This window comes from Bos grunniens, chromosome 16 (assembly GCF_055505025.1).
Source record: "Bos grunniens cultivar Pamir isolate PY7600 chromosome 16, Bosgru_T2T1.0, whole genome shotgun sequence".
NCBI lineage: Eukaryota > Metazoa > Chordata > Mammalia > Artiodactyla > Bovidae > Bos > Bos grunniens.
This window is the reverse complement of record NC_141180.1, coordinates 68,942,198-68,966,566: the sequence shown is the minus strand read 5'-3', so window position 1 is coordinate 68,966,566 and position 24,369 is coordinate 68,942,198. Positions and strand designations below refer to the sequence as shown.

Sequence of the window (24,369 nt, the reverse complement as noted above, 5' to 3'; positions counted from 1 at the left end):
ACTCATTGGAAAAGACTGATGCTGGGAGGGATTGGGGGCAGGAGGAGAAGGGGATGACAGAGGATGAGATGGCTGGATGGGATCACTGACTCGATGGACATGAGTCTAAGTGAACTCCGGGAGTTGGTGATGGACAGGGAGGCCTGGTGTGCTGTGATTCATGGAGTCGCAAAAAGTCAGACACGACTTAGCAACTGAACTGAACTGAACTGATACAAAGTAGTGAATGTCAGGGCAGGCCTCGGCCTCAAGTGGTGTCCTCAGGTGGTGTCGGAGAGGCAGTGGTCATATTCTATCAGTCACTGGGGACTGATTTACAGTGACTGAGAGCAGCACAGGCTGAAACTCCTGGTGTAGTGGATGGTGCTTTTTCTATGTATTCTTAACCTCTTTTCAGCATGGCATTTACCTCTTCTTTTCAATCCAAAAAGACTAACTGCCTTCTCAAAGACTGATAACATTAATCACTAATTCCAGTAGAAATTATTATTTTGATTTTTATACTGCATTTGACATTACTGGCCTCTCCTTTAGATTTTACAAAAACTCTCTCTGGTGTTACTTCAACCAGGCCATTCTTGCTTACTAGTTATGTTTGTTGGATGAGTGTGAAATGACATTCAATTATCAGATTATACTACTACCCCAGCTTTCCTGCACCAAGGTCCTGGTGGTGAGTCCAAGGTCCCAGTATAAACCTAAAACCCCCTCCTTTCCAAGTTTTCCCTTGTATTATATTCTTTGTGACACACCCAGCTAACATAATGGTTCCCTTGAGAGTGGGGACCAGGTCTTACTTGTGTATCACTCCTCTAGAATATCATTTTTAAATAATTACTAATATATATTTAAGAATAACTAAGCAGGGCTTCCCTGGTAGTTCAGCTGGTAAAGAATCTGCCTACAATGCAGGAGAACCCAGTTTGATTCATGGGTTGGGAATGTCCCCTAGTGGAGGGCATGGTAAACCACTCTAGTATTCTTGCCTGGAGAATCCCTATGGACAGAAGAGCCTGGTGGGCTACAGTCCATGGGGTCACAAAGGGTTGGACATGACTGAGCAACTAAGCACAGGACAGCACCAGTAACATTAAAGTTGATTTCTCTGAACCATTTATCTAAGTATTATGCATGACTTGCTTTTCTTTCCTGTAACATTTACTTTAAAAATAAGTCTCAATGCATACAATTAAAAACATAATTCTTTAACATAAATTCTGTAATCAGAATAAAATAATAAATGTACTATATGCAGGTAACAGAAATACAGTTAAGAAAAATAAAACATGAAAAAGTTACAAAGTAATGAGTTCTGAGTAAAATAGTCATCTGAGGATAGTATTTCTCTGTAAATTCTTCTAATATGTTTAATATTAGGTATTCAAGTATCTTTTGTACACCAAGCAGCAAAATGAACTTTAATTCTAGGGAAGATGCCTGAAAAAGAAATGTAATTTTTATAATTCCTATTATAAGAAATGAAATTACTTATTCATAGCTGTACCAATGGAATCTTCCCTTAAGTCTTACATTAATGACAACTCTGACCATGTATCTTTTCAATATTTCTGCAAGAGAAACTGTTCACTTTTTTCATATGCTTCTGTGAAAGTACTTTCCAGGATGCAACATAAAACATCATTAACAGCTATGGTACCTGTCTACTTGCTTGTGTAGATATACCAGAGTCAGAATGTTTGGCAGCATATTCCAAGCTACTCTGTCACTGAACCTGCAATAGAAATTAACTTTAAAATTGGCTAGATGGAGACCAGTCCTGGGTGTTCATTGGAAGGACTGATGCTGAGGCTGAAACTCCAATACTTTGGCCACCTGATGCGAAGAGTTGACTCATTGGAAAAGATCCTCATGCTGGGAGGGATTGGGGGCAGGAGGAGAAGGGGACGACAGAGGATGAGATGGCTGGATGGCATCACTGACTCGACGGACGTGAGTCTCAGTGAACTCCGGGAGTTGGTGATGGACAGGGAGGCCTGGCATGCTACGATTCTTGGGGTCGCAGAGTCAGATATGACTGAGCGACTGGACTGAACTGAACTGCGGTGATAAAACACAGTGGTATAATAATATTTGGTTTTTGTGGGAGGTACGGACTACTGGGGGGAGGGGCTTCCCAGGTGGTGATAGTGATAAAGAACAAGCCTACCACCAATGCAGAAGGTTTGAGACCTGGGTTCAATCCCTGGAGAATCCCATGGATAGAGGAGCCTGGAAGGCTACAGCCCATAAAGTGGAAAAGAGTCGGACAAGACTGAAGCAACTCAGCACACACGCAGACTTCTGGGTATAAGACAGGCTACAATGATGTATTGTACAACACAGGGAATATAGCCAATATTTTGTAACAACTATAAACGGACTGTAACCTTTAAAAGTATTAGACTATCTGGTTTTTGTCCATGAGTCTCAAAAGGCTTCAAAAACCACTTGAGGTTTATATTAAAAAAAAAAAAAACACCTCAAAAATATACATGCATCCAATGTTCACAGCAGCGTTATTTACAATTGCCAAGGTATGGAAGCAACCTAAGTGTCCATCAACAGATGAATGAATAAATAACATGTGGTGTATGTATATACAATGGAATACAACTCAGTCATAAACCATAAAAAGGAATGAAAATTTGCCATTTTCAGCAACATGGGTGGACTTGGAGGGCATTATGCTACATGAAGTAAGACAAAGACAAATATTGTATGGTATCACTTATGTGGACTCTAAAAAATACAACAAACTAGTGAATGAAGAAACAATAAACAGGTTCACAGATATGAAGAATAAACTAGTGGTTACCAGTGGGGGGAGAGAAGGGGAGAGGCACAATACAGGTATAGAGGATGTATAAAGAGAATTATTATGAGATTATATGAAATCATGTGTGTGAAACTTAAAAATTGTAAAGCGGCAGAGAATTTAAAGAATCTTTTATTCAAAACAATGTTAACAACAACAAAAAAAACCTTGCAATATCCTGATTGATGGGTGTCTTTGTTATGCTAATGAGAGGGCTCTTTCTAGGCCTTTGGATTGCTTCCAGATAGGATCACCATAAAGACCAACAGTCTGATTAGAAGGCTGGAACTCTGGACCAGATCATCCTCCCAGGAGGGGAGGGCGGCAGAACACTGGGCTCAACCATGTGGTCAATGAATTCATCAATCCTGCTTAATTATAAGACCCCCATACACAAACTGCAGACCCCCAACTTCAGCACAGAGTCCAAGTCAGTACTGGTGGGGTGCCGTGCCAGGACTGCACAAACAGAAGGGATCCTGCTGCTGCCTCCAGACTGGCCTGGGCGTGTCCTCCATTTGGCTGTTTGAACTGCATCCTTTTAAATAAAACTGTAATCGTGAGGCTGGTGCTTTCAGGGAGTTGAGTCATCCAGGTGAACTACTGACCCTGAGAGGGTTGCGGGACGCCCACCTGGGCAGGCAGAAGTGTGGGGAGACTGGGGCCCTCCCAGAAGCTGCTATCTGAAGGAAGGGCAATCTGTTGGGAGTTCTGCCCTTTAACTTGGGAGATCTGATGGAACCGTACTCTGGAATGGAACTGAGGTGAAATGAATGTAAGGCACTGAGGTGACATCAGAGACTTGATCTCAAAACACAGACACCAAAGGCATAAGTGACAAAAGGAAAAAGGACAGGCTTTCATCAAAATTTAAAACTGTGTTTCAAAAGATACCACAAAGAAAGCAAAGAGACATCCCAGAGAAAGGGAGAAAACACTTGCAAATCATACATATGATAAGGAATTTGTGTCTATAATATAGAGAGCATTCATAACTACATGATAAAATGATAAATGCCCCAATTAAAAAACAGGCTAAGAGTCTATATAGGTGTTTCTTCAAAGAAGATATACAAATGGCCAACACACACAAAAAATGCTGAGTATCACTGGTCATCAGCAAATAAAAACTGCAATGAGATATCATTTCACATGTACCAGAATGGCTATAATCAAAAGGACAATAATAAGCAGCATTGTGAGGATCTGGAGAAATTAGAACCTTCATACCCCGCTGGTGGAATGTAGAATGTTGGATCATATGATATCTCTATATTTAACCTTTCGTGGGATTGCTAGATTCCTCTCTAAAGTGTAAGGGGTTTCTTTTTGGGGATGATGAAAATGTTCTGAAATTAGATAGTGGTAACGATTACACAACTGTGTGTGTGTGTGCGACAACTCTGAATATACTAAAACTCCTTGAATGGGATGTGTGAAGTCTATCTCAGAAATGTTATTTAAAAAAATTTTTTTAATTGACTAGGCAAAATATATTTGCGAAGTTATTTAAAAAGATAAGCATTCAAATGATATTTAACCCTTTTTTTATATTTGTCTTTAGAAAGCAATTTGAGATACACACAGACATATATATATATGTGTGTGTGTGTGTTGTTGTTTAATTGCTAAGTCATGACCTACTCTTTTGTGATGCCATGGACTGTAGCATGCTAGGCTCCTCTGTCCATGGGATTTCCCAGCCAAGAATACTGGAATGTATTGCCATTTCCTTCTCCAGGGGATCTTCCTCATCCAGGGATTGAGCCCATGTCTCCTGTATTGGCAGGCGGATTCTTTACCACTGAACCACCTGGGAAGCCCATATGTGTGTGTGTGTGTGTGTGTGTGATGAGATGGGTGGATGGCATCACTGACTTGATGGACATGAGTTTGAGCAAGTTCCAGGAGTTGGTGATGGACAGGGAAGCCTGGAGAGCTGCAGTCCATGGGACTCCAAAGAGTTGGACACGATTGAGAGGCTAAACTGATATATAAACACATATGTGTATTTATATATATATATATATACACACACATACATATGCTGCTGCTGCTAAGTCACTTCAGTCGTGTCCGACTCTGTGCGACCCCATAGACGGCAGCCCACCAGGCTCCCCTGTCCCTGGGATTCTCCAGGCAAGAACACTCAAGTGGGTTGCCATTTCCTTCTCCAATGCAGGAAAGTGAAGAGTGAAAGTGAAATCGCTCAGTCATGTCCGACTCTTCGCGACCCCATGGACTGCAGCCCACCAGGCTCTTCTATCCATGGGATTTTCCAGCAAGAGTACTGGAGTGGGGTGCCATTGCCTTCTCCACACATACATATATAGGACCTTAATTTCTTCCTTCCCCAACTGCTTTCATCGCCCTTCTCAAAGCTTAAGCTCCAGAGTCAGTGGTTTAGAAGGCAGTTGGGGAGTGAGTTAGGTCAGAGCCTGGTCATCAGTTAATCCGCTCCTGAACATCCAAGTGTTATAAATCCAGATTAACAAAGACAGTTAATTCTTCTTTCAGCTGGACTGACATACCCAGTATTCTTAAAGCACACCCCTCCAAAGAAATTTAATACAGCTTAAGTTTTATTAAACTTCTATAAATTAAAATTTGGGGAAGCAATCAAACAAATCACAATGTTACTAAAAGCACAGCCACATTTTGAAATTGGTTGTGGTTCTCTTTTTCCTAATTTTAAATGCAAAATCAGTGAATGCTAGTAATACACAGTATGTAATAGCATTTATTTCTGCTTCTCATTCACTGGAACTAGAACAACTATTGAAGCTGAAGCTCCAACACTTTGGCCACCTGATGCAAAGAGCTGACTCACTGGAAAAGACCCTGATGCTGGGAAAGATTGAAGGCAGGAGAAAGGGATGACAGAGGATGAGATGGTTGACATCACTGACTCAATGGACATGAGTCTGAGCAAACTCCAAGAGACGGTGAAGGACAGGGAAGCCTGGTGTGCTGCAGTCCATGGGGTTACAAAGAGTCAGACAAGAACAACTATAGTACCTTTTAACAATGCTAATACATGATTTCTAAGCATTCCTACATTTTTCTTAAAAGTACACATCTAAGTATCTTTCCAAAGTCTCTTGATCATTTGTTACTTGAAAAGGCTCCCTTTCATCCCAAGAGGTCAAACAAGTTTGTAGCTTACTCCTTTTTAAATGAAGTCAAAACTGACTTACACCTATGAGAGAGAGCAAGATAGTTTGGAAAAGAGAGAATACTGCAAAACCTGGGGCCACACGTTCAGATAACTGTATCACTCAGACTGGTAATGGACATGAGTGGATCAAGTCAAGTGTGATGTAATAAAAAGCAGTGAACAGTAGGAGACATAACAGCATGATATCCTGAAGGCAGGCCCTTTCAGCCAACTGGTCAACATGTAGTAAGGGCCTTGTAATTCCAGATCCTCTCATTTTGCCCAAAGACCCAGAAATCTGGATTTTTATGTGAACTCTTAGGATTAAATCTTAACAATACAACTAAGGAAATTTGACCTCCATCCCTTTTCTGATTACTTATAGGTTCTGTCAAGGGCTAATTCTCAGTTTGGTCTCTACAACAGGCACCACGTTGAGCGGAGTGAGTATCAAATGTTAGTTTTGCTGTATTTACTTAGCACAGAAGTTCTAAGTTCTATTGCAAGTTCACAGCAATCCTGCAGATTAAAAAGTAACACAAATTACTGCAAACAGCCCTGGGGTCTGATGACACTCATTCTAGGTGTCATAAGGAAATAAGCCTAGACTCCTCGCCTCACAAACTTTCCCATTTAAGTATACTTAGCAGAACTCCCAGGGACGGGGGAGCCTGGTGGCTGCCGTCTATGGGGTCGCACAGAGTCGGACACGACTGAAGCCACTTAGCAGCAGCAGCAGCAGAACTCCGCCCCCCTCCCCCCACCAGCTTGAGGACAGTCTTTCAGGTATAAACTCCCAAGAAAGATTCCCCCCCAAAATTTTAAATCTAACACCTGACACAAACTTGGGCTTCTACTCCATAATACAACCATGTCTGTCTTAATATTAAAGCTGTCCCGCTGTTTCTCAATAAAATATATCACGTTTATTTTGTGGCTTCACACAACCCTGTAGGACAAAGTTCCCTTATTCCAGGTCCACCAAGCTGAGAAGCAAAGAATCAGAGTTTTACCAATTAAAGCTTTTTTTTCCCCCCTTGAAAGTCAAGGGCCTCTCCTGGAACTCAGAGATTCAGGGAGTGATGCATAATTAATACCACCCTTAAAGACTTTATCTTAACATCAGTATTCTGCAAGGGCTTGGTGAAGAAGGGCTGTTTCGTGATTTAGTGAAGACAGCCATTTTTGGTCCAACGCATCTTTTAGTCTTAGGACCATTATACATGTTTTCAGATTTAAAACACTATATTTTTCAACCTCCTGTGCCTTGGAGGCATCGCACAGCACTTGTCTATCACCCCCCGATGGACGACAGGACGGATTCTTCTCCTCTCCCTCGTCATTCCCTCCAGCACAAACTCGTCCTGGGTCTTCTCACAAAGATCCTTCTCCTCAAAGCCTGCAGGCTGGGCAACGCCTCTCGGCGCAGCAGCGGCGGGAGGAGGAAAGAGGAGGAGGAAGAAAGCGGGTCCTCGGGACGTCGGTCGGCAGGAAGCTCCGCAAGCAGCACCGGGAGGGGTCCCGGTCTTCCGGAAGGGTCCGGGCCAGCGAGGAGGCTCAAGGAGCAGCCGGTTCCGCTCCCCCCACCCCCGAGACGGGCAGAGCCCCGAGGAGGGGCGGGAGGAAGTCTGATCCGGCCGCGGAGATGCAGGGCGACAGCCACGAAGGACCGGCCGGACCCTGCGCGTCCCCCCCAACCCCGCCCCCCGCGCCGCTCAGACTGCACAAAGGGCCGCAGCCACCCGGCCGCCCGTGGTTCCCTCACCTGTGCCCGGCGGCCAAGCCTCCGAAGCCGCCGCGCCACCGGGAGAAGTGCTGCGCGGCAACGCGCCGCCACCGTAAGACGACGACGCACGGCGGCCTGACGCGCGACGACTGCCCTGGGGCCGCCGCCGGGGCCTCGGGGTTCGGCTCCCGGGCGCGAGCCCCGCCCCTGCCCCAGACCGGCGAGGGGCCCGGATGTTCTCTCCTCAGGGGCCCCAGGCCCCGCCCTTTCTCGGATTTTGCCCAGACCGCCCGCCCCCTACCCCTTCCGAATCCGCTCCTGGTCCAGCGCGGCCCAGGGAGAGTCTCGCCCGCTCTCGGGTGGCTAGAGCGTCCGCCCGCGCTCTGTCGCGCTCCAGGTGACGGCGCCGCGGAGGCTGTCGGGAAGTAGGCGGGGTGACGTGTGGTGGACGAGCCCGCGGCGGGTTTGCCGAGCTCAGTGGCCGGCGGTGGCAGGAGCGAGGGCCGGGGGCGCCCGGAGCCGGAGGTGGAGCGGGGCGGCGCGCGGCCGGGGCCATGACGGGCAATGCCGGGGAGTGGTGCCTCATGGAGAGCGACCCCGGGGTCTTCACCGAGCTCATTAAAGGATTTGGTGAGAGCCAAGGGGGCCGTCCTGGGCCGGTGGCGGGTTACGGGAGGAGGCCGGAGCTGGTCACGAACGCTTCTCTGCGGCTCCGGCCGCCTGGCGTCTGAAAGGAGGCGACTCCCGAATCCTGAAGTCGGGGAGAGGCGGGGGAAAGGCAGGGCTTCAGTCCCGGCAAGTCGCGTTTCCGTGGCGATCTGAGAGCCACCTCTCAGGGACAAGAACGTGTCCCCGGGATTCGACGCTCCAGGACTGGGTTCGCTGGCCCGAACCCTCCGCCCCGGCCGCCACTTTACGACTTGGAAGTCTCCTGTTTCCACCCCCGGCGCCCCCATCCCAGGCAGGTGTGTCCAGGTGTGCGTGTGAAGGCATCGGTCCTGCAAAAAAAAGTCAGGTGTGCCTTGTCGAGGGTTGGGTGTCCAGGGCCCCAGGCTGCCTGGGAACCTGACATCCGAGTCATTCGAAGCAGAACCCGTTGAGTGTGTGTGATCAGCCCTGCGGCCGTCCGCGCGGGCTGGCTACACGGGACGCGCGGGCCACCTTGCTCGTTCTGCTCGCTTGTGGCTTCCGGGAAAGTGTGCATTCTCCAGCGAGTGTTCTAGAGACCACATGCTTGTCTCTTAATTGCTTTCTGACTCTATTCCTTGTCTGTGGTCCCAAGTAACCAACGTATTCGACTTGGTGGCCTCTCTGCCCTTCTTGTCCCCTGTTCTCTACTTTGGCAGTAAGTTTATTTTTATCTGTTACATTTTTTCAGGTATTATTCATTTTAGCTACTATGTTATTAAAACCTGTACTGAAGGTAGAAATTCAACATTGATATGTGTACTGTTTGTCGTGCGTCCACGCTCAGTCGCTTCAGTTGTGTCTGACTCTTTGTGACCACATGGACTGTAGCCTGCCAGGCTCCTCTGTCCATGGGATTCTCCAGGCTGGGATACTGGAGTGGGTTGCCATGCCCTCCTCCAGGGGATCTTCCCGATCCAGGAATTGAACCTGTATCTCTTCCGTCTCCTGCATTGCAGGCAGGTTCTTTTCCCACTGAGCCACCAGGAAGCCCACTGTTGTACATAGCTATTTGAAATACCATTTATCACTCATATTTTGTTTACGTACTGTATATCTCAGACACATAGGTAGGGTTTCAGTATTTTTAGTGTGAATAAAGCAGGGCTGCTGTTCTGAATAACTGACAAGCAATATATAATATGGCATGTTAACTGCTGCCTTAGAGTATTTACACACAAGTCCTGGAAGAACACAGGCAGAAGGAAAGGCATAAACAGTAGTGATATTAAAGTATATGACTTAGGGAACAGCTGCTCAGTCCTGTCCATTAGCTTAGTTCTTTACCACTAGCGCCACCTGAGAAGCCCAGGGAAGGGGCTGGGGAAGTGACTAAAACAGTGTAACAGAGGAGTATTTGAATCCCAAACTGAAAAGATAAACTGAGGCCCAATTGTGTGCCGTGCTGTGTTGTGTGGATTGGCCTGTAATCCCCAGCGACTTAACTGTCAGATATTTCAATGCTGAAATGACATTTTTATAATTGAAAAACATTTACTTCATGTAGTGTGCAGTACACTGGAATGGAATGAAGTGAGAGACTAGATAACTCTTAAGATGGTCAGAATCTGAGAAGATTAGCTCAATATGAAGTAGTGATTTGGAGAGGAGGTAGTCAATAATTTTGGCTTTAAGTCCACAGGACAGTTAACTGGTGGGATAAAGGGGGAAAGGTGATAATGACTTTAGTCTCTAGCTTCAGTTCAGTTCAGTCTCTCAGTCGTGTCCGACTCTTTGCGACCCGATGAACCACAGCACGCCAGGCCTCCCTGTCCATCACCAACTCCTGGAGTTTACCCAAACCCATGTCCATTGAGTCGGTGATGCCATCCAGCCATCTTATCCTCTGTTGTCCCCTTCTCCTCCTGCCCTCAATCTAGCTTAGGAGACTGGTGAAGTAAAAGAGAAGAGTAGGCGTAATGGACCAGGAAATAGGTTCAACTTTGGACATACACTGAATTTGAAATGTGCACACGTTTAACCATGAAGTTTTACCTTCAAAACCTTAACTATTATGACATGTTAAAGTTAACCTTAAAAAATGTTGTACCAGGCAAATTTGCTTATTTTAAAGTTAGTTCATTCTATTAACAGCTGTTGCTTCACTTTCATATGTGCAGAAAGCTTGGAATTGAAAGTGATTTAAAAGTCATGTATAAGAGACTGATACGGAACCGCACCTCCTGTACCTGCACTTGTGAAAAGTGAAGCGATATGATTGGCTCAATTAGCAGGAGACCTTTGCCAAAAGTTAAATGATGGAAGTTGTACATCATTATCAGCTGCTTCAAAGAGACAAAAGTTTATTTCTGTCTTTTTTTTTTTTTTTTCTCATTCACGTCACGGATTTAAAAATGCTTTTGGAAGTTTATTCTTTCAAAAGTGAAACATCTTATTGTTTTATAGGTGCTACTGTAGTTTTAAGTTTCTTCACTGAAGGGGAAATTATTTGTGAGTTCAGTGATTATATAATTAAAAATTCTGGTGGAATATAACATCAGGGTAAAACAAAGTTCTGTGTTAAGAAACTGATGGAGCAGAACTATATTTTTAATTGATACAGTGCATACATGATTAATAAATTGAGTAAAACAAACTATGATAGTCTACCAATTAAAAATAGAAGCTGTAAATTTCTGCTTCTAGCCAAGATAGAGTATCTGGGACTGGATTTAGTACAGCAAATCAGTGACCGCAGCTTTCCCTTCAATAAACTAGAAAAGGAAGGGCAGATAAAAGGAAATAATAGAGATCAGGGTTGAAGTTAGTAAAATAGAAAAGAGAAGAATAGTGGAGAAAGTCAATGAAACCAAAAGCTGTTGTCTCAAAGATCAGTAAAATGGATAAACCTCTAGTCAGACTGATCAGAAGAAAGGAGAGGAGAAAAATGACAAATATCCAGGAATAAGAGAAATGACATCATTACAGATTCTATAGATATTAGAAGGATAAGTGAATTTTCTAATAAATATTTATGCAAATAAATTTGACAGTTTAGCTGACGTGTACAAATTTCTTTAGACACAAATTACCAAAGCTCACTCAAGAAGTAGTTGATAAACAGTATAGCCTTATGTGTTTTAAAAAAATTGAAATTGTAATTTAAAATTTTCCCACAAGGAAAACTCTAGCCAAAATGTCATCACTAGTAAATTCTTGCAAATATTTAAGGAATTAGTAATACCATTTCTACACAGGCTTCTCCAAAGACATTGGAGAAGAAGTACTCCTCATCTCATTTTATGAGGGTCAGCATTAATTTTAACACCCAAACCAGACAAAGACATTGTAAGAAAAGGAAATTGCAGACCCATATCTATTGTCAACATAGAAACAAACATTCTAACCAAAATGTTAGCAAATCAAATCCAATAATATATTAAATAGTATGTCATGAATGAGAGGGGTTTATCCCAGGAATTCAGGGTTGGTTTAACATTTGGGATTCAATGTAATTCACCATATTAAATAAGAAAAACCATATGATTAGATTATCTCAATAATTGCAAAAGACATTGGACAAAAATCCAGCATCTGTTAAGAATTACAGAGTGTTAGGTTTTAGCCTACTTGCCAGCCAACAAATGAGCCTGCCACTATTTTATAGATGCTGGTAGACAGCTTCAACTTTAGAGGTAAATAATAGTATCACTCATGGCACGGTAGTCAGCAGGAGATTCATGTTTGCATTGGTGTCCTTATCCTCTGAGTCCATAGGAGTGAAGGTAACGCCACAGGCACGAATTTCTGTCAGAGCTGAGGAACCTCTGATCTTTGAGAGCCTCAGCTTTAGAGTCTGCTTGCAAACTTGCTCAACCTTTGACTCTAGGGAGATGATATTATAGACAGCAGATCAGTCTTCTCTCTGTCCCACACAGGGAGATACTATCCCTGATCTTCAAGTCTGTTTACTATTTTGACATTCTTGAAAAGACAGTTCTAAACGAACCTCACGATTTCTCTCAGAAGACAAGCAGTAACAGGAGAAACTGATTGAGAATTGTCTCCCAATAAAATCGATTCTTTATTACTGTACCAAATATGCCATTCTGTCAGCTACTCTGATTAATCTGACTGGACCTGCAGGACTGGTATCAAATCTGTTTATCCCTTGGGGTGTTTATGTTAGGAAGCCAGGTGACTTCCTCAAGTTTTTGTATTGGCCTTTCCTCTTGGCTTAAGGCATTAAATCAGGCATAACAGTATGTATTAGTGATCACACAGACCCTACCTGGGTCTGCAGGGAACAAGTCTAAAACAATTCCATCATCTACAACTCTGGCCCGTGAGTTGAGGCATTTCTGAGGGATTCAGGGCCAGTGTGGTGTTTCCTTTACATGGAGGTCTATTTCAAACACTCATAAGGTGCACGTCTGTTATTGTGGGGAGAGAGGTGAGTTAATGCCTGGCATTTACACAAGAAATAAAAGAACAGTTGAGTGTGCATGTGATACACTTGGAAGTGAGTGTTGACTCCAGTCTTTGGGACCTCCAAAAAGGCACCTTCTTATGAGTGAAAGTGAAAGTTGCTCAGTTGTGTCCAACTCTTTGCGACACCATGGACTGTACAGTCTGGAATTCTCTAGGACACAGTACTGGAGTGGGTAGCCTTTCCCTTCTCCAGGGGATCTTCCCAACCCAGGGATTGAGCCCAGATCTCCTGAATTGCAGGCAGATTCTTTACCAGCTGAGCCACAAGGGAAGCCCAAAAATACTGGAGTAGTAGCCTATCCCTTCTCCAGCAGATCTTCCTGACCCAGGAATCGAACGAGGGCCTCCTGTATTGCAGGTAGATTCTTTACCAACTGAGCTACCAGAGGGATATACGTTAATAGTGCCTCCAACTAAGGGCTCCTTGTTCATTTTTAATAACTGAGTTTAGTCCTTTTTGGAGAGATTGCCTAAGAGTTGACCATGTAGTTTTTCCTATTTTGTCACATCACCAGTTGAATGGCATTTGTCTGTGCCGTGTAATAACTGAAAATATGGTTGGGAAAGATATCTGGGGCTGTTTTTTGTGGGAGGTGCAGAAGCTGGCACCATGCCTGCTGCTTCTGGTGGAGCTGTTTATACGGTCATGGGGTTGGCAATCAATGTGTCCAAGCTGTTTGTTGAAAGATACCATCCCTAGCAGTCAATTAAATTTAAGTCACTGATAGTGGCTTAGTGTTAAAGAATCCACCTGCTAATTCAGGTGACACAAGAGATTCTGGTTCAATCCCTGGGTAGAGAAGATGCCTCAAAGTAGGAAATGGCAACCCACTCCAGTATTCTTACCTGGGAAATCCCTTGGACAGAGAAGCCTGGCAGGCTACAGTTCATGGGGTCACGAAGAGACACAACTGACCACGCACAACATTTTGGGAGTGCCTGCCCGAGTATTTTTCTTGGGGAGAAAGACTCCAGGTATGTTGTTAAGAAAATTATTTTTAGAATTAGTTTCTCAATAGAGCTATTTTATGGAGCCACCAGCACTATAGTACAAATGTGTTTGTCAATATATAAATATTTTTAAACAGTTTAATGAATTAATTTAATTAAAATTTAATGTTTTATTAAGTAAAATCAATTCGGTAAAAGCTGTGTTCTGGTTTGAATGGCAGATTATTTGGTTATCCTATTTAAGGCCCAGGATAGCTGTTTTTTAGTTTTTTCTGACCTGCAGTGGTAGTCTGCTACCTCTTAACTTGCAGAGCGCAGCCCCTGTACCTTTCATATGCAAAGTCTGCAGACTGCATAGTCTCTGAGTCATATATATTTGTTTCCTACGAGGTCGAAGTTCTTGTATGTGTCTGTGTGTGCTCATTGTGTCCCACTCTTTGCCACCCCATGGACTGTAGCCCACCAGGCTTCTCTGTCCGTGGGATTGTTCAGGCAAGAATAGTGGAGTGGTCTGCCATTTCCTTCTCCAGGGGATCTTCCCGACCTGGGGATCGAACCCATGTCTCTTGCGTCTCCTGCACTTGCAGGTGGATTCTTTACTGCTGAGCCATTGGGAAGCTTTTAAACATTGGTAAAGTAGTTTATTATTTTCTGTCCTTGTTAGGGCCTAATACCATGCTTGGCATATATTTTCAACCTGTGTTTGGTTGAATCACGCATACAGAACCTATGGATACAGAGTGCTGAATGTATTTGTTAAATACCAGCAATTCATTAACTTTTTAAAGCTCAACTCCCACTCAACATTTTACTTAATAAATATTAGAGAAGTCAGCATGGTGATACTTTGTGCTTGGTATTTGAGAATGTATACCTCACTAGAGAATTTTGTGGATTAGATGAAGCAGGTAGTATTCTCGTTTTAAACTTGAGGAAAGTGAGGCTTAAAGACATTTTCTTGCTAAAGGCAAAGAACTTAAAGGCATTGCTAGGATTACAACCCAGGCCTCTTGAATCACTGCTTATTTTTATTTCCATTATAACCTGCATTACTTGCAATTGAATGTACATAAAGGGATTATTGGCCTTCCCTGGTGGCTCAGATGGTAAAGAATCTACCTGCAGTGCAGGAGACCCGGGTTTGATCTCTGACTTGGGAAGATCCCCTGGAGAAGGGAATGGAAACCCACTGCAGTACTCTTGCCAGGAGAATTTAATGGACAGAGGAGCCTTTGGGCTACAGTCTATGGGGATGCAAAGAGTTGGACATGACTGAGCAACTAACACTTATACTTTTTCACAAGGGGATTATTCAGTTCAGTTCAGTTCAGTCGCTCAGTCGTGTCCGACTCTTTGCAACCCCATGAATTTTAGCACGCCAGGCCTCTCTGTCCATCACCAGCTCCCAGAGTTCACGCAAACTCACATCTATCGAGTCAGTGATGCCATCCAGCCATCTCATCCTCTGTTGTCCCCCTCTCCTCCTGCCCCCAGTCCCTCCCAGCATCAGAGTCTTTTCCAATGAGTCAACTCTTCACATGAGGTGGCCAAAGTATTGGAGTTTCAGCTTTAGCATTATTCCTTCCAAAGAACACCCAGGGCTGATCTCCTTTAGAATGGACTGGTTGGATCTCCTTGCAGTCCAAGGGACTCTCAAGAGTCTTCTCCAACACCACAGTTCAAAAGCATCAATTCTTCAGCGCTCAGCTTTCTTCACAGTCCCACTCTCACAACCATACATGACTACTGGAAAAACCATAGCCTTGACTAGATGGACCTTTGTTGGTCTAGATATGCTATCTAGGTTGGTCATAACTTTCCTTCCAAGGAGTAAGCGTCTTTTAATTTCATGGCTGCAATCACCATCTGCAGTGATTTTGGAGCCCCCAAAAATAAAGTTTGACACTGTTTCCACTGTTTCCCCATCTATTTCCCATGAAGTGATGGGACCAGATGCCATGATCTCAGTTTTCTGAATGTTGAGCTTTAAGCCAACTTTTTCACTCTCATCTTTCACTTTCATCAAGAGGCTTTTGAGTTCCTCTTCACTTTCTGCCATAAGGGTGGTGTCATCTGCAAAGCTGAGGTTATTGATATTTCTCAAAGCAATCTTGATTCCAGCTTGTACTTCTTCCAGCCCAGCGTTTCTCATGATGTACTCTGCATATAAGTTAAATAAGCAGGGTGACAGTATACAGCCTCGACGTACTCCTTTTCCTATTTGGAACCAGTCTGTTGTTCCATGTCCAGTTCTAACTGTTGCTTCCTGACGTGCATATAGGTTTCTCAAGAGGCAGGTCAGGTGGTCTGGTATTCCCATCTCTTTCAGAATTTTCCACAGTTTATTGTGATCCACACAGTCAAAGGCTTTGGCATAGTCAATAAAGCAGAAATAGATGTTTTTCTGGAACTCTCTTGCTTTTTCCATGATGCAGCGGACGTTGGCAATATTAGATAGATTAGAAACATCTATCTCCTTATACATCAAGTTGAGTACTGTGTTTTCCTTTTACAAAGATGTATATGTGTCTAATATAAGGTTATTTAAACAGTGCCACTACTTGAAATTATACCTTTGCAAAAGATTTTGGGACTCTTAATTCAGTGACTTTTGTCGTTGTGGGTTTTTATGTGATATGTGCAATGTTTTAATGTTTGGTCTTTTTACGGTAGATTTCCAATAGCATAACCAGTGTTAACAGTTGCATCAGTGCCCTTTTGTGCCCTTTCTTGATACTCGTATAATTATAGGTTCAGTTTCGTAAGGTTTTTATTCCCCCAGCTTAATTATGTGGACATTTAGCAACCTGTTATACACATGTGGGTTGTTTCTAGTTCTCCTCTACTACAAATAACATAGGGCTTCCCTGGTAGCTCAGCTGGTAAAGAGTCCACCTGCAATGCAGGAGACCCTGGTTTGATTCTGGGGTCAGGAAGGTCCCCTGGAGAAGGGATAGGCTACCCACTCCAATAATCTTGCCTGGAGAATCCCTGTGGAAGAGGAGCCTAGTGGACTACAGTCCATGGGGTCACAAAGAGTCGGACACAACAGAGTGACTAAGCACACACACAAATAACATAGTAACTCTCCTCGTACCTGTAACTTTAATACCTGAGTGGGTGCTAATAGATATTTGCTGAACAGAGCAAATTGTGGTAGTAAATGGTATAAATGCCCAAAGTCACAGAGTTGGTTGGTCATTGGTTCAATTTTTTTTTTTTTAATCACTCATTTTTGCAGTTGGTCTAAAGGCTGCTCCAGCTCTGACTGGAAAATAATCTGGAGTATTAGAAAAATGCCCAGACTTTGGAACCAGACATGTTTTAATTAATTTTTTGGCATATGTTAGTTATAGTGATTTTAGGCAAGACACCTACTATCCCTAAGCCTCTTTCACGTAATACTTGCTTTGTAGGAGTTAGGGGAAATCCATTTAAAGCACTATACCCATTGAAGTTACTGGTAAATATGACTGTTTTTTTGTTTTTGTTTTTTTTCTCTTGTGATAATACTACTACCTGACATTTAGTGAACCCTAAAAGTGTGTGAAAGTGTTAGTTACTCAGTCGTGTCTGACTGTGACCCCATGGACTGTAAGCCCACCAGGCTCCTCTGTCCCTGGAATTCTCCAGGCAAGAATACTGGAGCAGGTTGCCATTTCCTTCTCCATAAAGTGTGTGAAGGCACTGTATTGAATGTATGTCATTCATAATAAATTATCTTATGAGATAATAAGTAATCTCCTTTATTCCTCACAACAGCTCTGTGAGTATGGGGAGCGAGAAGTCAATGGTAGTGGAGGCAGGGTTCAGACCCTGGCAGTTTGGAGGCCACGTTTTAACCATTACCACGATATGAACTGCTAGAGCTGGAGTCTCCACCTTGTCCTCTTGCCTTGTCTGGATTAGACACTTTGGGTTTGATAATTCATTTTGTTTTGACACTTTGGGCCAGGTAATTATTTGTTTTTGGGTGCTATCCCCTGCATTGTAGGATGTTCAGTATCTCTGGCTTCTACCTCCTAGATGCTGCCCGCCCCCCCAAGTGGCAATAGTGGCAGTAACAATGTCTTCAGACGTTTGCAGTGTTCCGTGAGGGAGAGGGGATTATCTTGGTTGAGAACCATTGGGGGACTCTGATGTAGTTGACATTAAATTAAAACTTTAATTTGTATAGTATAAAATTTTAATTTGTATAGTAATTTGTATTTTAAAATGTATTGGAATTTTGGAAAGGGATCAGAACTGAATACGTGATCTGAAAGTCACTGTTAAGTGGTAGTTACATATTACCACTTTATGGATCGAGTGGACAGTAAGGAAGAAAGAGGGCCGCGGGCAGAATTGTGGAAACTTAGCACTGGCAATGGCACCCCACTCCAGTACTTTTGCCTAGAAAATCCCATGGACGGAGGAGCCTGGTGGGCTGCAGTCCATGGGGTCGCTAGAGTTGGACATGACTGAGCGACTTCACTTTCACTTTTCACTTTCATGCTTTGGAGAAGGAAATGGCAACCCACTCCAGTGTTCTTGCCTGGAGAATCCCAGGGACAGGGAAGCCTGGTGGGCTGCTGTCTATGGGGTTGCACAAAGTCGGACACGACTGAAGCGACTTAGCAGCAGCAGCAGCTGAGTGAAGAGGGTGGATGAAGAGGAGCCAGAGATAGAGAGAGACTGAGAAGGGACAGTCACGGGTGGTGCTTCAGTGAAAATAAATGGGGAAAGTTTTTAAAGTTGTCAAAGTAATATACTCCCTTTGTAAATAATTAGAAAATAGTAAAGAAAGGGCTGGGACTTGACTGAACTTGATCAGTTTTACCATTTTCATTTGTCATGTCGTATTGCACCTAAATGTACATTTTTTTCCGTTGGTATTTTATTTAATGGTGAAGGGAAAAATGCATTGTTTTGTCTTCTGAAGAAATAATTTCTTATTTCAGGTTGCCGAGGTGCCCAAGTAGAAGAAATATGGAGTTTAGAGCCCGAGAATTTTGAAAAATTAAAGTAAGTATATTTTAAATTGTTAAAAATATGTCTGTACTTAAGCAAACTTAAGCACATTGTCTCCTTTATTTTTTCAACTGTGTAAAGGGCTTCCCTCATAGCTCAGTTGGTAAAGAATCCTGTAATGCAGGAGACCCTGGTTTGATTCCTGGGTCAGGAAGATCCCCTGGAGAAGGGATAGGCTACCCACTCCAGTATTCTTAGGCTTCCCTTGTGGCTCAGCTGGTAAAGAATCCTCCTGCAATGTAGGAGACCTGGGTTCGATCCCTGGGTTGGGAAGATCCACTGGATCCCCCTGCAGTAGTAGCCTTATCTTGGGCAACATTCTAGTAACTATGAGTAGCAGCGCTGCTGCTGCTAAGGTCACTTCAGTCTTGTCTGACTCTGTGCGACCCCATAGATGGCAGCCCACCAGGCTCCCCCCTCCCTGGGATTCTCCAGGCAAGAACACTGGAGTGGGTTGCCATTTCCTTCTCCAATGCAGGAAAGTGAAAAGTGAAAGTGAAGTCGTTCAGTCATGTCCAATTCTTAGTGACCGCATGGACTACAGCCTACCAGGCTCCTCCGTCCGTGGGATTTTCCAGGCAAGAGTACTGGAGTGGGATGCCATTGCCATCTCCTGTGAGTAGCAATAGAAATCGTAAAAAATTTTCTCAGTTTACTTCATTTGCACTATATTTCTTAAGTAAATGTCTAAAACTTAATATATTGACAACGTTTTATAGGAAGTAAAGAATCTTCCCGCAATGCGGGAGACCTGGCTTTGATCCCTGGGTTGGGAAGATCCCCTGGAGGAGGGCATGGCAACCCACTCCAGGATTCTTGCCTGGAGAATCCCCATGGACAGAGGAACCTGTCAGGCTACAGTCTATGGGGTCACAAAGAGTTGGACATGACTGAGTGACTAAACACAGCACATATAGGAAGCAGGGTTTGGTGTCACTAATTTGTATTTTATTTTGTAGGCCAGTTCATGGGTTGATTTTTCTTTTCAAGTGGCAACCAGGAGAAGAACCAGCAGGCTCTGTGGTTCAGGACTCCAGACTGGACACAATCTTTTTTGCCAAGCAGGTATGGTCCTTGGACACTCTGAAGTCTCAAGAGCGATGCTTTTTATAAACAGGATTGTTTTCCACCTGTGTGTCTCTAGTGTAGCAGTTCTCAAGTTTCTTGGTCTTAGGATTCCTTAACATTCTTAAAATTATTGAGATCCCCAAAGATCTTCTTTATTTGAATTTTATTTATTAATATTTATCATTTAGATATTAAATTGAGACATTTAAAGTATTTATTAATTGATTTAAAAGAGTAAATTCTGTAAATGATAACATTTTTAAAATAAAACATATGTATATTTACCAAAGCAAAAGAGTAGTGAAAAGACTGCATTGCTTTACATTTTTGTAAACCTTTTTAATGTCTGGGTTAATAGCACACAACTGGCTTCTCCTATCAGCTTTATTCAGTCTATTGCAATATTTTTGTTTTGTCTTGTTTTCAGTTGAAATATGTGAAGAAAATTTAGTCTCACACATGTATATAGTTGAGCAGGGAGGAGTATGTTCATTTCTTTTCTAGGAAATTATGGATGTTCTTTGATATCATATCAAAACTCCAAAAATGTTTCTCTTCTAAAGATTGGTTACAATGTGAAATCTGAACTCATATTAGTAAACTTTGTACTTCGTTTTATTAAAATCCTCAGGTTTATCTTGCTCTTCAAAAGGATCTTTTACTCATGCAGCATCTGATAACATTGTGCGTTGGTCATTTTGAAAATTTACCAACTGATTTTGATTTTGAAAATGTTAGTACATATGATTATACACATTATAACAAGTCACATTTATTAATATCATCATCTGTATAGTCAGAAAAATTGTTAAGTATCATGAAACTTTTAAACTCACAGTGGTAGATCTAAGTCTTAGAAAATTCTAATTTTCACTTTAAAGTTCACATTTTATCAAGGATACCAAATATTATCAGGTGTTTTCCTTGAAGTAACAGACTCAATTCACACATTTCAAGAAAATATCTGCCAGATACAGTCTGAACAACTGTATTTATCTGCCATATGTCCTTTCAGGTAAAAATGATGTTCCTGGAGAAAAGTTAGCTGACAGTTCCAACAGTAGCAAGGGTGCCTTTCCTGGAATTGACTGGCATATTTTGGTTTATAGTAGAAGTGCTTTATTTGTATTTCCTGTTTCACTCAGCAAATATTAAAGAATTGTACTCTGAGGTCAAAATGAAATAAAAATAATTTTTATTGCTTCATCAAAGACGTTCTTCAGTAAAAACTGGTTTTTGTTTAGCTAGTTTTTAGAATTATACCTATGTGTCAGTGAAAGAATTTAGTGCCACTGCCTAAGTATGTTAATAAAATAGCTGCAGTGTTACCCACGATTGCTTTTGTGCTGCAGTGCAAATATGAAAGCAGGGGAAAACCAAAGACTGTCCTAGAATTATAATGGAGACAATTTTGAGCTCACAAATCCCTTGCAAATAGTCTTAGGAGTTCCCAGGGGTCCATGTATCCCATTTTGAGAACTGCAGTTCTAATGTATACAATAAACATTTAAGCAACATTATTAGATGCCTACATATTTTAGAGTCCATTGTTTGGAAAAGCTGAAAAAGAGAATGCTGAAAGAGGCTTGATTAATATATAAAATCTAAGCTAAAGATGATTACATTTGTTTGAAAATAGCACTTCTTTCTAAGACTCAAAAGATTAAGATAAACTGTTAAATCTTTAGAAAGGTGGAAACAATAAAACTGCTAATTCTCATTACTGCCCCTTTAACCAAACGTTTCCTGTTCCAGTTAGTAACTTGTTTCTCTTTTTCCTTTTCTTTTATTACTTCTTTGTTTTCCTACCAACTTTTAAGAACGGAGTGTTTTTAGAGAAATTAGAATTTTCTTGCTTTACCAAGGATTAGAAAAACATTTTATTGTGTAGTTAAAGTACTTAAGTTATAGAAACGTCATGATGAGTGAATAGACACCTGTGTCTATTAACCCCTCCCAACAGTTTGACTCATTCATTTAATCATCAAATAGTTGCTGAGCACTTCCTTTGTGCTGGACTTTATTTTAGATGCTAGGGGTATAATGGTGGGTAAGACAGGCATGTCTCTTTGATTTGTTATTACTGTCATGATAACAGTACCAATGGAAGCCAATATTTACCATTCCTGTTGTGTGCCAGATATTGTGCTTTAGACTATATTATTTATTTAATCCTTGCAGCAGCCCTGTGAGGTTGTTATCCTCATTTCACAGATGAAGAAATTGAGGCCTAGAAAAATTTACTTGGCTGAGGTCCCACAACTAGTACATGGTGGATCCAGAATTTAAACCCAGGTCTAAAGCCCAGGTTTGTGGTTTCACATTCTGTACTACCTCCCACATTTTCTATCCATCTGTTGACACATTCTTATTGTCATTTTTTTAACTGAAGTTGGACTGTTGTGCAAAATATTTTGCTTCTTTTTTACTTAAAATTTGATTTTGTTCCATTTCAGTGCACATAACAGTATTAGATAACATATTGAAGGTTTATTAGGTACTTATATATATCTTATTTTTTATTACTAATTTACTTGTAGTAACTGATCCTCACAACAACCCTGTGTGGTTTTATAGCTTCCTCGTTATTTCACACATGTGGAAACTGAGTCCCAGAGAGATTAAGAAACTTGCCCAAGTTATGTGGCTAGTCAGTGGCAGAGCTGGGTGCAAACCGAGGCATTGCTACGTTGAAGTCCATCCCATATCACACCACCACTTCTTTTAAAAGCATAGATCAGTCAGTTCAGTCGCTCAGTCGTGTCCGACTCTTTGCGACCCCATGGACTGCAGCATGCTAGGCTTCCCTGTCCATCACCAACTCCCGGAGTTTACCCAAACTCATGTCCATTGAGTCGGTGATACATCCAGCCATCTCATCCTCTGTCGTCCTTAGTATAAGTATCCTGTAATTTTTTAACTCACTTCTTAAGGATAAACATTTTGAGATTCTTCTCATGTAATGCAAATAATCCATTTATGAGTTGTAATATTTTGTATTTATATAAGTACCATTGTACTACAATAATTATAATAATATAGTTATAATCATAATGTGTGATATTCTAGATAGTACAGAAGAAGTAGGGAACAGATAGTTTCACCCTTCAGGTGATTTTTCTAATTTTTAAGAACATTTTTGTTATTTTTTAAAGGTATATGAGACTCTATACCCATTATACAAAAATGTAAGCATAACGGTTGTATGATGTAGAAAGTAAAGACCCTTAAAATCCCTACTCCAGAGATAACCACTTAGAACAATTTATATTTTTCAAGATGTTTTTCTGTGTGTGTCTATTTAATTATAATTCTTCCATACTAAATTGTAAACCCAGGAGTCAGGTATTTTGTTTTCATGTATACTTCCTGGCATGTGGTCAGTATCCACTAAATGTAGAAAGAATATTATAATTAAAGAGCACAGGAATTCACTAACACTAAAACACTAATGATGTCTGACTTATAGAAGCCTGGGTGTTTTTTTAAGGTATAAGAAAGCCCTCTATAAAGAAAAAAAATGTTACTAGAGTATGAATTTATACTTTCTGGAGTTCTGTGATATTTTTCTAGTTCTGTATTGCATTTCTACCTTACTATAATTTAATGTTTTATTTGTATTACATTATTATTGCCATGTTTACTAATATTCCAGATTAGTGATTTCCTAATTATGTCATATATTTTATTCTGTACTGTGCCAACAGTTCCTGGTCAGTAACTCAACTTTAATATCAGTTCCTTTAGGGTATGTATCCTGTGAGCCTGTGTTGGAACTTTCATAGTATATATTACCTAATATATAATCCTTGGTTCTAGGCTTCACAGCTTATAGTAATGATTTCTAATCTGGACTCTGAGGAATATTTTCAGACATTTAAAAAATTTAATTAAAATTGTGTCTATTTGTGATAAGGTCACATAGATTAAATATATAGTTATTTCCGTATGGAATCATATCAATTTAGAGAATGTAACTGCCTGTTTTACGCTAATCATATGGTGTAATTGGAAGTATGCAGGTGTGGGGGTCATTGATTAGCAAAATATTAAGAAAAGAAATTGTCTTCTGGTAATGATAATTTGTGTTTAAGGATCCAGGAATGACCTTTTTGGTAATGCTTCTCTGTGAAACATTGTTGTCTTGCTACTGTTTCACCGATGAGAAGCTGAGGTCTGTTTGATGTATTGTTAAGGTCATGCCGTGATGGTATTGGGTGTGTGTGTGACTCCGCCTGTTCAGTCTTTCAGGAAAGATCGGTTGTGTGTCTGCAGTGTGCCAGACACTGTGACAGGTGCTTGGGAGACAAGCAATAGTCAGGATCCCTGCCCTCGAAGGTGTTTAGAGTTTAGTGGAGGAGATTAATTAAGCAGTGAAATGAAAAACTATAGTGGAGATAAATGCTGCATGGAGTGAGCCATCTTGTGAAGTTTGAAAATAATCTATTAAGAGTACACTCACTTTGGACACTAACTGCAGGGTTTTGGGTCTTCAGTCCACCTTCCCTTCTGACTCTTGCAAGT

The 24,369-nt window shown here is 41.8% G+C and overlaps 2 protein-coding genes across 9 annotated transcripts in view; one reads left to right on the top strand and one right to left on the bottom strand.

The window, feature by feature from the left end:
- The window catches only part of RO60 (Ro60, Y RNA binding protein), a 32,042-nt gene extending 23,388 nt beyond the window's left edge, over positions 1–8,654 (bottom strand). Inside the window, exon 1 of one of the 2 annotated variants that reach the window (XM_086345357.1) lies at positions 7,738–8,654. In XM_086345357.1, the coding sequence (XP_086201483.1) occupies positions 7,738–8,654 (917 nt within the window). Of the gene's footprint in view, positions 1–1,657; positions 2,477–7,737 lie in introns of those variants that run through there. The other variant, XM_086345358.1, reaches the window with a different exon arrangement.
- The window catches only part of UCHL5 (ubiquitin C-terminal hydrolase L5), a 41,467-nt gene continuing 25,054 nt past the window's right edge, over positions 7,957–24,369 (top strand). For 2 of the 7 annotated variants that reach the window (XM_086345362.1, XM_086345359.1), the window contains exons 1-4: positions 8,149–8,328; positions 18,708–18,771; positions 19,737–19,842; positions 22,027–22,153. In XM_086345362.1, the coding sequence (XP_086201488.1) occupies positions 22,115–22,153 (39 nt within the window). In that variant the 5' untranslated portion in view covers positions 8,149–8,328; positions 18,708–18,771; positions 19,737–19,842; positions 22,027–22,114. Of the gene's footprint in view, positions 8,096–8,148; positions 8,664–18,707; positions 18,772–19,736; positions 19,843–22,026; positions 22,154–24,369 lie in introns of those variants that run through there. The other 5 variants (XM_086345366.1, XM_086345365.1, XM_086345363.1 and 2 more) reach the window with 4 other exon arrangements.